General features: G+C 27.2%; 1 protein-coding gene across 1 annotated transcript in view; it reads right to left on the bottom strand.

Moving 5' to 3' along the window:
- Window positions 1-213: 213 nt before the first annotated feature.
- The window catches only part of LOC111617913 (5-methylcytosine rRNA methyltransferase NSUN4-like), a 15,097-nt gene continuing 1,183 nt past the window's right edge, over window positions 214-14,127 (bottom strand). The window contains exons 2-6 of the mRNA XM_023359278.1: window positions 11,099-11,735; window positions 10,898-11,029; window positions 1,038-1,189; window positions 571-695; window positions 214-506 (exon numbers count right to left, since the gene is read on the bottom strand). Of these exons, the coding sequence (XP_023215046.1) occupies window positions 233-506; window positions 571-695; window positions 1,038-1,189; window positions 10,898-11,029; window positions 11,099-11,735 (1,320 nt within the window). The 3' untranslated portion in view covers window positions 214-232. The remainder of the gene's footprint in view (window positions 507-570; window positions 696-1,037; window positions 1,190-10,897; window positions 11,030-11,098; window positions 11,736-14,127) is intronic.

The raw sequence follows: 14,127 nt of genomic DNA, 5'->3' as shown, positions 1-14,127 counted from the left end.
AAGAATTCACATACACACACAGATGACAGCTTATATATATTATTAAATAAAAAGAAAATATGGTAATTTACCATAATTATGAGTTTTCAAAGATTTTAGAAATATTTCATTTGTAATGAAGAAAGATGAACTCATATAATTAAACATGTAAAAGTGTAAATAGTTGAAAATAAGATCAATTTTAAATGATTTATCAGACTAAATGACACAAAGTAAGCTATATAAAAAAAGTTTATTTAATTCTAGTTATTTTACAAATATACATTGGCCCATAATTTAAGGGAAGAAATGGCAATATAAGTTTTCCATATTTACAGTTCCAAATTTTCATTACTTTGATAAAAGGCTTGAAAGTATCAGTTAAATCTTTAATAATGAATTCTTTATTTGTTTTTTCATGAAAATGAGAAAGTGCCATATGAATGACTCCATCATTCTGAATAGGTGATAAAGAACATGTTGAATAAACAACTGATCCATCAACTCTCAGAGATTGTAAACCAGCACTATAACAAATCTCAAAATTAATTTTAGTAAATACAGTATTATAAATTGATAAAAAAATAATACCTTAATATTTCCATCTGCAACTGAGGCATTTTTATTCTTTCAGTAATTCTTCTTGAAGAGAAGATATTATTGTCAACATCAGTGACTGAAAGTCGATCATTCGTACATGGTACATCAAGCAATATCTGACAATAAGTTAATAGTGTGCATTATAAAATATTTACAATTAATTAAACTTTTTGAATTTCAATAAATATAAATTAATGATCTTCAAATAAATTTATTTAGATCTGTTCAACAACTAGATATCCCAATCAAATGATCAGCTATTTCTGACATGTTATTTTGTACAAATAACATAAAACACCATATTAGAATACAAAATTTCATATTGTTTTAAAATACAGTACAAACAACATAATTTTATTTCTGCATCTTAAAATGATATAAAACAAAAATTTCATAAAAGACCACCAAATATAAAAATTAGTTACAAAACAATTCATAATTTAATCAAAGTACTTTACCTTATCAAAACTTTTATCTACTACTTTCCTAGCATCCAAATTAGTAATTTCAACTCTTTCATTGAGGATATTAAGTGAAGGAATATATTGATTTAAAACTGATACAAGTCGATTTAATCGAATTTTGCTAATGTCATTGCATATTAATTTTCCTACATAAATAACATATTAGTTAATTATATTTTATCAATAAATTCATATTAAATAAATTTTCAAAAAATTTCATTAACAAAATACTTATTTTATAAATACTTTTCATTCTAAAGAATTAATTAGTTATAAATTTAACTGAATATATTTATTGGATATACACATTAATTTTCTATTTATTTAATTAAAAAAAAAAATTAAAACTTTGTACATATTCACAAAGAACTCAACACAGAAAAAAAAAAAAAAGTATAATTAGGATACCTATAGCAAGTAGTGGTAAATATACAATACCATTGGATTTCAGGCTATCATCAGGCTATAATATGGCTAACTAATTATGCAGATATTACATAATTTGGACTAAAGGTACGCAGCAGTTAAGCCACATCTTATATTAAATTTAATAATTAGAAATTAATTAATTAGATTATTCTGGAAAAAAGGAACAATGCAGAGTAAGACCTGAACTCACAACATTGTTTACTATGCAGCTGCATTGCCAATTCTACTTGGAGCTCTGTCTGATCTTTGTCAGTGAATAACATATATGGTTATATCTTTTATAACCATATATGTTATTCACTGACAAAGATCAGACAGAGCTCACTGACATATTCTTTTAGAATATTCTAAATTAATTTATTTCTAATCATTAAATTTGTATTTTCCCACATCTAAGAGCATGCTCTTATAATAAGACAAAATTAGCACCATATTAAGACAAAGGGGATGGGACACTGTCAACTGGGCTATCGCTAACTGGGTGCCAGATATCTGGGCGATAAAATAAAAGATGAAGAATAGATAAAATACAATTTTTTTTTGTTTTCTTTATAAAAATCACTATTCTTTTTAATTAATCTGCTACATGGTAAATTTAAATAATATTTTTTAAGAAACAATTAACTCATTTCTTAAAAAATATTTAAATTTATGAGTTGAAAGAATGATTCTGTAATTAACAAACATATTTATAAAGATTACATACCGAATTTATTTATTTATTTTTACAAGTAAATAAAAAGTCTTGAAGGACAGTTGATATCTACCTCCGAAAATCCAAATATATGTAAAAACAAAGACAACAATTACATAAAAACTAAAAATACATTACGTTATAAATTAAATACAATATAAATTAAAACAAAAAAGTATAAAAGTTCTTCAAAAGAATTTGTTTTTGAAGAACTGCTTTTCTTTGACATGCTTTGCTAACTGTTTTGATATAAAATAATTAACAATGCTACAGTATGTTATTCAACAAAAGCATTTCCTTTTCCTAAGTTGGAAATAGCTCGTAACTTATAACTCATACTTCGTAAGTCTTAACCATATTTATATTTACATATATTTTACCAATATTTACAAATAAATAAATAAATAAAATAATATCTGTCAAATCATATGCTTGCTAAGTGTACAAAAATTTCTAAGTTTCTGTTGCCCAGTTATGTACAGTACCTCCACAAAGTACCTATAAAAACTCACTATTTTTAAAAATACTTTTATAATATCAAAAACATTTTTTTATTTTTAATAATAGTTACTACATAGATGTCACTGAAATATTACTGCATCAGAATATTTACATTTAATTTACATGGACACAGTAGTGCAATGCTCTTATAAGCCAAAACAAGCTGGCATACAGTCTTTCATTGATGTGTTCTCTTTTAGGTAAAATAGGATATACAGTTGACCCCCTATAATGTGGGTTCAAATAATGCGGATTTGTATATCGTGGCGAAAAATTGCGACTGTATTCGTATAAGGACGCTAAAAAGACTCGTAAAATGCGGTAAAACGTCATCACAATAGTCATCGCAAACGAGCAGCCAAACTACTTTCCATCGTTCAGCGCCATGCTACGGAGATTTTAGGCGGGCAAGTTGAGTTTACTATCGTCTGTACAGTATATAGACCTAAATTAGGTACTGTAAGTCTAATACAGCACTGTAATTTTATACATTTCTTGTGAAAAAAACATTTCTTATTCAATGGCCATAAAAATTATTTCTATTAATGTCTCCAAAGTTCAACGAATTTTTTACAGAAAAATAACTTATCAGAAAACGCGGCCACTGTTTGGTGCGTGCTCCACGACAAAAACAACCTTAAGTAATGGCGTCGTCGAATGGTGCACACTCGGTAAGTAATCCTACAATTTTTTGTTTATAGCATAGTTTATACAGATTATTCCCAAAAAATTATACATGTTTTGGAAGTGTTGAGTCAAATTAGTCTAGAATCAATTAATTTTATGGAAGAAAACCTTTCAAACAATCATAGTCCGTAAACTGCACACGTGATGGGCTGTGATTGGCTCACGTATTTAAGGATTCCTACAATGCGAAATTCTTATAAAGCAGAATGTATCTGCCGCGTTATAGGGGGGGTCGACTTGTATGTTTCAAAAATGAGAAAACAAGTGATTTTCACATATAAGAGTGCAAAAATATGGTAGCTTAATTTCCTACAATTCGTCTAAATTACATATCTTTATAATTAATTGAAATAATTAGACTGATTAAAATCTGATGGTATAGTTTGTTATTAATAAAAAGTATAAGTAAAATATTACAATTTAACCTTCTCTATCAGCAAGAGAAAGCAAATCAAATATTTTCCCCTATTAGTATTCCAATCTGAATGACATATATACATAAATCATTACAACAGAAGTTCATTAATTTGGTACAGTACCTATGGGACTAAGACTAGATTATTGCTAGATTACCAATTGTTTCTGTATACATATTCCAAGAATGAGAAACCTGTTGAACTGCTTCTTGGTGTGCTGTCCTTTCATTGTTATGTCAAAAAGAACAGTCAGTAAGAAAAAACTCATGCACATTACTGAACTCCAAACATACATGCTAGCTCTAATGAAGCAATGTTTGCTCAGCACAATAAAATTTAGATTATGCAATGTTGTATAGCAAATTTTCAAACAAATTCCTTTCATGGAGTATTAGCACATCAGATTATTACTGGACATCAAATTTTTTTCTACTATATATTTCTACATGCAATATTGAATACTTAGCAAAATGAAAGAAAAAAATGTGAAAATTTGTATCTAACTAACTACACTAAGAAACATGCTTCTACTCCTTTATGTTGAGTAGGACTAGACTAGGATTGTTATACTGAAGGAAGTGAACCCACTCCCTTCAGTATAACAATTCATAGTAAAAAATTCATTTTAAAAAACCTTTATTGTAAGGTTACAAGTTAAAAAGAACAACTGTTATTAAAATAGAACTTTAAAATTTATATAAATGAACATTTGGATAATTATAATTAATTTTCAAAAGTAGTGAATCATTTTTTGATTACTTATATAAAACCAAACCAAACTTTTATTGGAAAACTAAAGATAAAATTCCAAAGTTTTCAGTTACCCCAATTCTTAGTTATTTAGAAATTAATACCAAAAACACAATTCAAAACTGAAAAGAAAACTAAAATAACTTTAAACATATTATTTAAATTTTTNTAAGTCTAATACAGTACTGTAATTTTATACATTTCTTGTGAAAAAAACATTTCTTATTCAATGGCCATAAAAATTATTTCTATTAATGTCTCCAAAGTTCAACGAATTTTTTACAGAAAAATAACTTATCAGAAAACGCGGCCACTGTTTGGTGCGTGCTCCACGACAAAAACAACCTTAAGTAATGGCGTCGTCGAATGGTGCACACTCGGTAAGTAATCCTACAATTTTTTGTTTATAGCATAGTTTATACAGATTATTCCCAAAAAATTATACATGTTTTGGAAGTGTTGAGTCAAATTAGTCTAGAATCAATTAATTTTATGGAAGAAAACCTTTCAAACAATCATAGTCCGTAAACTGCACACGTGATGGGCTGTGATTGGCTCACGTATTTAAGGATTCCTACAATGCGAAATTCTTATAAAGCAGAATGTATCTGCCGCGTTATAGGGGGGGTCGACTTGTATGTTTCAAAAATGAGAAAACAAGTGATTTTCACATATAAGAGTGCAAAAATATGGTAGCTTAATTTCCTACAATTCGTCTAAATTACATATCTTTATAATTAATTGAAATAATTAGACTGATTAAAATCTGATGGTATAGTTTGTTATTAATAAAAAGTATAAGTAAAATATTACAATTTAACCTTCTCTATCAGCAAGAGAAAGCAAATCAAATATTTTCCCCTATTAGTATTCCAATCTGAATGACATATATACATAAATCATTACAACAGAAGTTCATTAATTTGGTACAGTACCTATGGGACTAAGACTAGATTATTGCTAGATTACCAATTGTTTCTGTATACATATTCCAAGAATGAGAAACCTGTTGAACTGCTTCTTGGTGTGCTGTCCTTTCATTGTTATGTCAAAAAGAACAGTCAGTAAGAAAAAACTCATGCACATTACTGAACTCCAAACATACATGCTAGCTCTAATGAAGCAATGTTTGCTCAGCACAATAAAATTTAGATTATGCAATGTTGTATAGCAAATTTTCAAACAAATTCCTTTCATGGAGTATTAGCACATCAGATTATTACTGGACATCAAATTTTTTTCTACTATATATTTCTACATGCAATATTGAATACTTAGCAAAATGAAAGAAAAAAATGTGAAAATTTGTATCTAACTAACTACACTAAGAAACATGCTTCTACTCCTTTATGTTGAGTAGGACTAGACTAGGATTGTTATACTGAAGGAAGTGAACCCACTCCCTTCAGTATAACAATTCATAGTAAAAAATTCATTTTAAAAAACCTTTATTGTAAGGTTACAAGTTAAAAAGAACAACTGTTATTAAAATAGAACTTTAAAATTTATATAAATGAACATTTGGATAATTATAATTAATTTTCAAAAGTAGTGAATCATTTTTTGATTACTTATATAAAACCAAACCAAACTTTTATTGGAAAACTAAAGATAAAATTCCAAAGTTTTCAGTTACCCCAATTCTTAGTTATTTAGAAATTAATACCAAAAACACAATTCAAAACTGAAAAGAAAACTAAAATAACTTTAAACATATTATTTAAATTTTTAAAATAATCTTTTGTTTCTACTGTATAACCAAAATATTTCTAAAGGAAACTGATTCCACTGCTATAAAAATCTAAGAGATTTTAATTTCTCAGTTGTTATAAAATTTAATATAGTGAAGGTATGATACAGTAAAAGTTAATTTCTATATATCATACAGGAAAATGAAAACCCTGTTAATTTTAAAATACTTTTCGTATGTAATTAAATTAACAGATTTTTTTTTCAAATCCAAGAGTTACCAATCTTAATTAAATACAATTAAAGTTTACTTTCCATAAAATGTTTGCTTATTTATATTAATTTAAATTGTATATTTCTTTATTGGTCTCAGAACTGCATTGAGTTAATAAGCAATAATACATATAAAAAACTTTCTCTGTGAAATTAAACTTTTCATACATATTTAATTTTAATTACACAAACATATCTATGTAAGTAAAAACAGATTAACTAAATTGTCAATTTTTGAATGTGCATTTGGAAAATCTACTTTATTACAGTACATAATGGATGTTTGACTTTTAAAGAACAATCCTCTTTTGAATTGGCATAAAATTGAGGTTTTACTATAATTGGTCAAATTTTGACCCCTCCATTTTTATTTATTTCTTAATGTCTGACATTCCAGGAGCCAAAAAATATTAAAAAAAAAAAAAACNAAAATTGAGGTTTTACTATAATTGGTCAAATTTTGACCCCTCCATTTTTATTTATTTCTTAATGTCTGACATTCCAGGAGCCAAAAAATATTAAAAAAAAAAAAACCAAAATTGTTACAAAATTCTGTGTGTGTTGGCTTCTATTTTTCATTATATCTCAGGACTCAGAACAAAAAATTTTAAAAGTTGGCAGTATTATTTCTTTATATAGGGTATTGATGCTTTTAAATTTTGGTAATTGAAGATCAAGAGAGTGGGAAGAGGGATTCATATGTCATATCTTGATCATTTCTATGTCATATCATATATTAAAGTTTTCATATTTAATGAAAACTTTATTTTTATAGGCATTTACAACTTTTTTAAAAACTCATCTCTACCCACAAAATTAACCTTTTTGCCTTTTTTTAATAATTAATAACAAAAATTATTTTTAAATACAATCTTGTTTAACAAATGACACCACACCAAACTTTTAACTTTGAACCATAATCACTGTTTTTTAAACTTAAATAAGTTTTAAAAATAGAGAAATTTATCATAATTCAACAAAATTACAGATCCCCCTATAAGAGTGGTTCCTATAATTACGATTCCTATAAGACGGCGAAAAAATTGTGGCGGTATCCGTACACAACGGTAAAAAAACTCCTATAATCATTATAATCCTATAGTCATCGGGCAGCCGAACTACTTTCACGCTGTCCGTAGCGCCACGCTATGGACGTTTAGGCGGGTAAATTGAGTTTAGTTTCGTCTGTACATATAATTATATATAAATTAGGTACTGTATATATAATTATATATTAACTTAATTTATTGTAACTTTATTATAATTATATAAATGCTTTCCGCCGCCTGGCGCCACGCTACAGAGAGTTTAGGCGAACTATCGTCTGTACAGTATGTAAATTAGGTACCATAAGTCTAATACAGTACTGTAATTTTATACATTTCTTGTGAAAGAAACGGCGATAAAAATTATTTATATTAATGATGTCTCCAAAGTTCAGCGAAGTTTTCACAGAAAAATAACATCAGAAATCGTGGCCGCAGTTTGCTGAGTTGTTCCGCGACGAAAACAAGCTTGAGCAATTGCGATGTCGAATGGTGCACACTCGGTAAGTAGTCCTACAATTTTTTGTTTATAACGTAGTTTATACGGATTACTCCCAAAAAATTATACGTGTTTTGGAAATGTTGAGTGGAATTAGTCTAGAATCGGTTAATTTTATAGAAGAAAACCTTTCAAACAGCCTTAGTCTGTAAACTTCACACCTATCGGGCTGTGATTGGCTGCGATTCCTACAAAATTGGATTCATAAAGAACGGAACGTATCTACCGTCTTATAGGGGGATCTACTGTACTTCTTTTAAGCTTTTAATTGTGGTATAATTAAAAGTTACTTCCTCATACTCTCACTCTTCTGTTTGAGTGCCAGGAAAATCAAGTAAGAGATCTTGTCAGCTTTTTTTTATTGTTGTTATATTAATTTATAAAAATGATTTTAATTTAATGTTTATTTAAGCTATCCAATTGGTTTTTTCATTATCAACCTAACATTATCATCATTTTAGAATAAAGACAAACAAAATAAAATTATTCTACACGTTGAATAAAATATTATATTTAAATATTAAAGATATTCAATTTTATGTTTTTATGTATTTTATGCTTTTATGTTTTTTTAGTAAAGACAAACAATCTATCTTTAGAATCTACTAAGTACAATAGAGGCTTCCATATCTGAACTAATGTGAGTGGGAGTGATCTGGATATTAAAAAAATTTAGATAAGGGACTGTGATCATTTTTAAATAAGACTGTAACATATATGTCAACTCTATATATAAAACATGTTTATTTTAACTTCGACATTTATTTTTATAATTACAATTAATTTTGAAAGCATTGCGTTAAAATGGTTTATTTTGTTCTTGGTTGCTAATGAGCTGGTACATAATGCCAATGTACAAATATAAACGATGAATATTACTTAGCATTTAATTATTAACAGTAGTGGTAATATAGCACAATCTAATCCATCAATCATTTGGCTTTAATCATACTAATGTCTCATTATCATGTCAGTGGTGATTGATGCATTGTGCTCAACTAAGAACTTCAAAGCAACCTTAATTAATAAAAAGAAAATTAAAAGATGAACAAAATGCAGTATGGAAAGATAAGATTTTAAGAAGTGTACAATATTTTCAAAAATTTTTGGTTGTCTTTAATCAATCTGGATATCCAGATGTAGGAGAGTCCACTGTATTATATAATAAAAAATGTTGGATTTTTACAAGGCTTGTTATCTTATGTGACAATTTTAATCATCTAGGAAATCATTTTGCCTAACTATAGCCTAGCAAAAATCTAGTAATTTAATTATGTAGAAACTTATATATATATTAGTGATGTAACGAATATTCGGTTACTATTTGGTATTCGGCTTATTTTTCGCTATCTGGCCGAATACCGAATATTTAATCACTATTCGGCCGAATAACAAATACCTAAAAACAGAAGTAAGAAATAACAAAAACACAGTAAATTAATCAATTTGGTATTTAGATTTAATGTTATCGGGTTAGTGTTGTTTGTTTATATTTATTTATAACTTATAACATGCACAAAATAAAAAAGAAAATAATATTAGTCACATGTATTCACAATTTATAATTACAAAGATCAGCACACGTACACACCTATTCGTTCGAAAATCGTCGCACATCTGTCAAATCCTGCCTATTCTTCTTTTTAAGAGCTCGTCTTTGCTCTTCCCTTTCTCTTTCCTCTATCGCTCTAGTCCACGTATGCCTATACATACATCATATACGCGCTTACGATACTTTCGATTCGTCACTTTTCCGTCATAGATTTCCCATTTTACAATTACGTGACTCATAGCCTAATAATAACAATGAAAAGAGACAGATAGGATGTCGGTATAAGTCACAGTTATGATTTCACTGATTCAAGACAGCTTGGTAGCCCGAATAGCCCCAGGCTTTCGCCTGCGCACGCTAAGTGACTTTCATTACAAGCATTTAGCTTTCCGAAGTCTATGACAGCAATTGTTTGGCATTGGTGGCCGCGAATTTTGCGGTAATAAGCTGCCGACTTGTTCGATTATGCTATTAACTCAATTTCATATTTATTTTCACATTTTTGCGGTCCTTCTCTGTTCTTTTTCCGTTATTTACTTGTGTAGGTCATTTCATTGTTATCCACATTTGATATCATCATTTATCACATACTGCCATGACACTCTTATCTGTCCACTACAACTGTCAAGAATTAATGCGATTGGTGAAGCGTAGTGATAGCGGACCAATAGAGAGCAGGATCCTTGCCATAATGCGGTTTGCGCACCAATTTTCGTATGTGCGTTAATCAAATCGAATAGTTTGGCCGAATATTCGGCTATTCAGCCACACTCCTGGCTGAATATTCAGTATTCGACCTGAGGCCGAATATACTATTCGTTTCAACACTAATATATACATAATGAAAAAAATGTTTATTATTAAAAAAATTAAAATACATTAATATTTTTATATTTGTCACCATTTAATAGTTTTTGACTGTTTTATTACCTTTCTTGTAATATTTTTAGGAACAAAAGAATAAAATTACAAGAATTAAAAACTATTATAATTCTATTCCTTTTGCACCTGAAAATTTATAATATACTGAACTTAACTTCTTTGTACAGTAGAATCTTTCTAATCCAAACTTCTTGACATGAACCTGTTTGGATTGGTGAGTGTTTCAGATTATCTAAAATTATTTTTCATTATGTACTATATAATATTGAATAAATTTAAATTTTTTTCTTGAGTTTTTTGAGTAACTTTTTTTTAGTTTAATGGATAATTGTTTTGCTATAAAAATGATATTTAAAATTATTTGATTTAAATATTAATTAAGTTTATATAATGTAATAAACGGTGGATTTTCCATTTTGCATGATATAAAACTTACCAAAGTGAAGTGAAAATAATATAGCCAGTGTCTTTCCTCCAGGTGCTGCACAGAAATCACCTATTAATTCTCCAGGTTGAGGATTTAAAGCTAGAACGGGTAATATTGATGCTCCATCCATTAAATAATAGCCTAAAATAATTAATATAGTCATTTCAGCAGATTTATGGATATTTCTAATGATATTGAAACTTTACTCACTGAAAAGTTCTAATGAATCCTTTTTGGGAGCAGGAAAGTTCTCTATATTTCCTCTAGGATATACATAAATATTCCAAGATTTGGGAAAGCTTGTATTTCTCTCTCTTTCAGAATTTATAGTTGAACTCAAATCTGATTTTAAAAAAGAAAAATACTCATTTTCATCAATAATTTCTTCTTCATATTTTAATTTAGTTGCTGGGATATATTCTCCTTCAGCAACATAACTTGCTTCTGGTGAATAAACAGTTTTATTATCAGTTTCTATAAAATCATCTGTTTCTTCAGCTAAAATTTCATCTGGGTTGTTAATGTTTCCTGAAGAACTGATTATTTCTTTATTCTCTTGTTTATTTGATTCTTTTTGACACTTTTGTACATTTTTGTTATATATATTATTTAAGTTTATAGCACCATATTCTTCAAGTGTTTTTACTGTGCTTTCAACATCACTGAAAGCATTCACAAAAGCACAGTATTTTGAAGGACATTGCAATGCTAATCGAATTGAAGGCCATTTTGTTTTAAATATTCCAGAATAAAAATGATCAAAATGTTGAAGAGCTTGTTCTATGGATTTAGTCTTTATTTTTTCTTTCTTCTGAAAATTAGTAATAAAAAATAAAATTATTAATTTCTTTTAGTAAGTAATCAAAGATGAATCTATTCATTTCTGTTATTTTAACTTGAACAAAATTTAAATAAAAAAGTTGTACAAGAAAATTTTCAAAAATGAAAGCACTTTTATGTTTGAATTATTTTGCTATATCCTTGGGCATTAATAGTTTCCTTACATTAATAATAATTATTTTTAAATTTTATGCATAACATAATATTGCTTCATTATGATTATTTTCAGACATAGCTAAGTTATTAACTGAACTCCTCTATTAATTAAAATAGCTGAATTTCTAGGCTAAAATGTTTATTATTATAAGATATACAATATCTAAACATTGAAATATTGGATTTTTACATTTGTTAGCATGTTTTAAAAATAGAGAAAAAATATTTAAAAGTAACATTTTTTCTCTTAAAGTAAAATATTGCATTTATATCAAATATCTATAATAAAGATTGATACTGTATTCCCTGAATGTCATATATCCAGGAATTATCAATAGTTAAAAAGTTTTAGTTAATGTTTAGTCATTATAATGAATGAATCCATTATAATGACTATAGTACATTATAATGGACTCATTTAGTGATTAAATTGTTCATAATTAAGTTTGTCATGAAATCACCTCTTTATAAATATATTTTTATTAAATTTCTTTATATACATACTTTATTAAAAATTTGTTTTTATTCTGTAAAAATTGTTTATAGGGTTTTCTATAGAAAACTTTAATTATTTTTTAAATAGAATACATTATTTTTATTAATATATTCTATTTTTAAAACAATCCAAATTTTCAATATTTACCAATTTTGACTAAAAAATATAAACTTTTATGAAAAGTTAGAAGTAGAGTTTCTTCTTACAATAGAGTTAAAAATAATCCCAAATGAAATACAGTTCTGTACTTATGCCATAGTAATTGAAAATTACAGCAGCATATATAATAAATCATTTAAGTTTTAATATACTAATTTGCATTTATCACTTGGCTTGTAATATGCATTATTTATATCATTTTTTTCCAGAATAATGTTAAGTAGAAAAAGTGACATTGTAAAACTTGTCAACACAAACTTACACAAAATTAGCATTTAACACTACAACTTCATCAAAAATAATTTACAAAATTTTATTCAATACAAAAAAAGGCAATTTGCATGATTTGAAACAATGAATCTGCCATTTTATTAATCATGATCAATTTTTTCATTCATTGGATTTCTTTGAAAGTTTAACTCAAAAATGTAAACATAAGAATCAGGAGTATTAATTATTATTTATTATGAAATTTTTACATATTACAGGTAACCCCCATATAACACGGTAGTTNAAATATTAAAGATATTCAATTTTATGTTTTTATGTATTTTATGCTTTTATGTTTTTTTAGTAAAGACAAACAATCTATCTTTAGAATCTACTAAGTACAATAGAGGCTTCCATATCTGAACTAATGTGAGTGGGAGTGATCTGGATATTAAAAAAATTTAGATAAGGGACTGTGATCATTTTTAAATAAGACTGTAACATATATGTCAACTCTATATATAAAACATGTTTATTTTAACTTCGACATTTATTTTTATAATTACAATTAATTTTGAAAGCATTGCGTTAAAATGGTTTATTTTGTTCTTGGTTGCTAATGAGCTGGTACATAATGCCAATGTACAAATATAAACGATGAATATTACTTAGCATTTAATTATTAACAGTAGTGGTAATATAGCACAATCTAATCCATCAATCATTTGGCTTTAATCATACTAATGTCTCATTATCATGTCAGTGGTGATTGATGCATTGTGCTCAACTAAGAACTTCAAAGCAACCTTAATTAATAAAAAGAAAATTAAAAGATGAACAAAATGCAGTATGGAAAGATAAGATTTTAAGAAGTGTACAATATTTTCAAAAATTTTTGGTTGTCTTTAATCAATCTGGATATCCAGATGTAGGAGAGTCCACTGTATTATATAATAAAAAATGTTGGATTTTTACAAGGCTTGTTATCTTATGTGACAATTTTAATCATCTAGGAAATCATTTTGCCTAACTATAGCCTAGCAAAAATCTAGTAATTTAATTATGTAGAAACTTATATATATATTAGTGATGTAACGAATATTCGGTTACTATTTGGTATTCGGCTTATTTTTCGCTATCTGGCCGAATACCGAATATTTAATCACTATTCGGCCGAATAACAAATACCTAAAAACAGAAGTAAGAAATAACAAAAACACAGTAAATTAATCAATTTGGTATTTAGATTTAATGTTATCGGGTTAGTGTTGTTTGTTTATATTTATTTATAACTTATAACATGCACAAAATAAAAAAGAAAATAATATTAGTCACATGTATTCACAATTTATAATTACAAAGATCAGCACACGTACAC

The sequence above is a fragment of the Centruroides sculpturatus genome, unplaced genomic scaffold (assembly GCF_000671375.1).
Source record: "Centruroides sculpturatus isolate CEXI.00-Female unplaced genomic scaffold, Cexi_2.0 scaffold57, whole genome shotgun sequence".
In the NCBI taxonomy this organism is placed as follows: Eukaryota; Metazoa; Arthropoda; class Arachnida; order Scorpiones; family Buthidae; genus Centruroides; species Centruroides sculpturatus.
The sequence above is the reverse complement of the archived record's forward strand: the minus strand, read 5'-3'. Positions and strand labels throughout refer to the sequence as shown.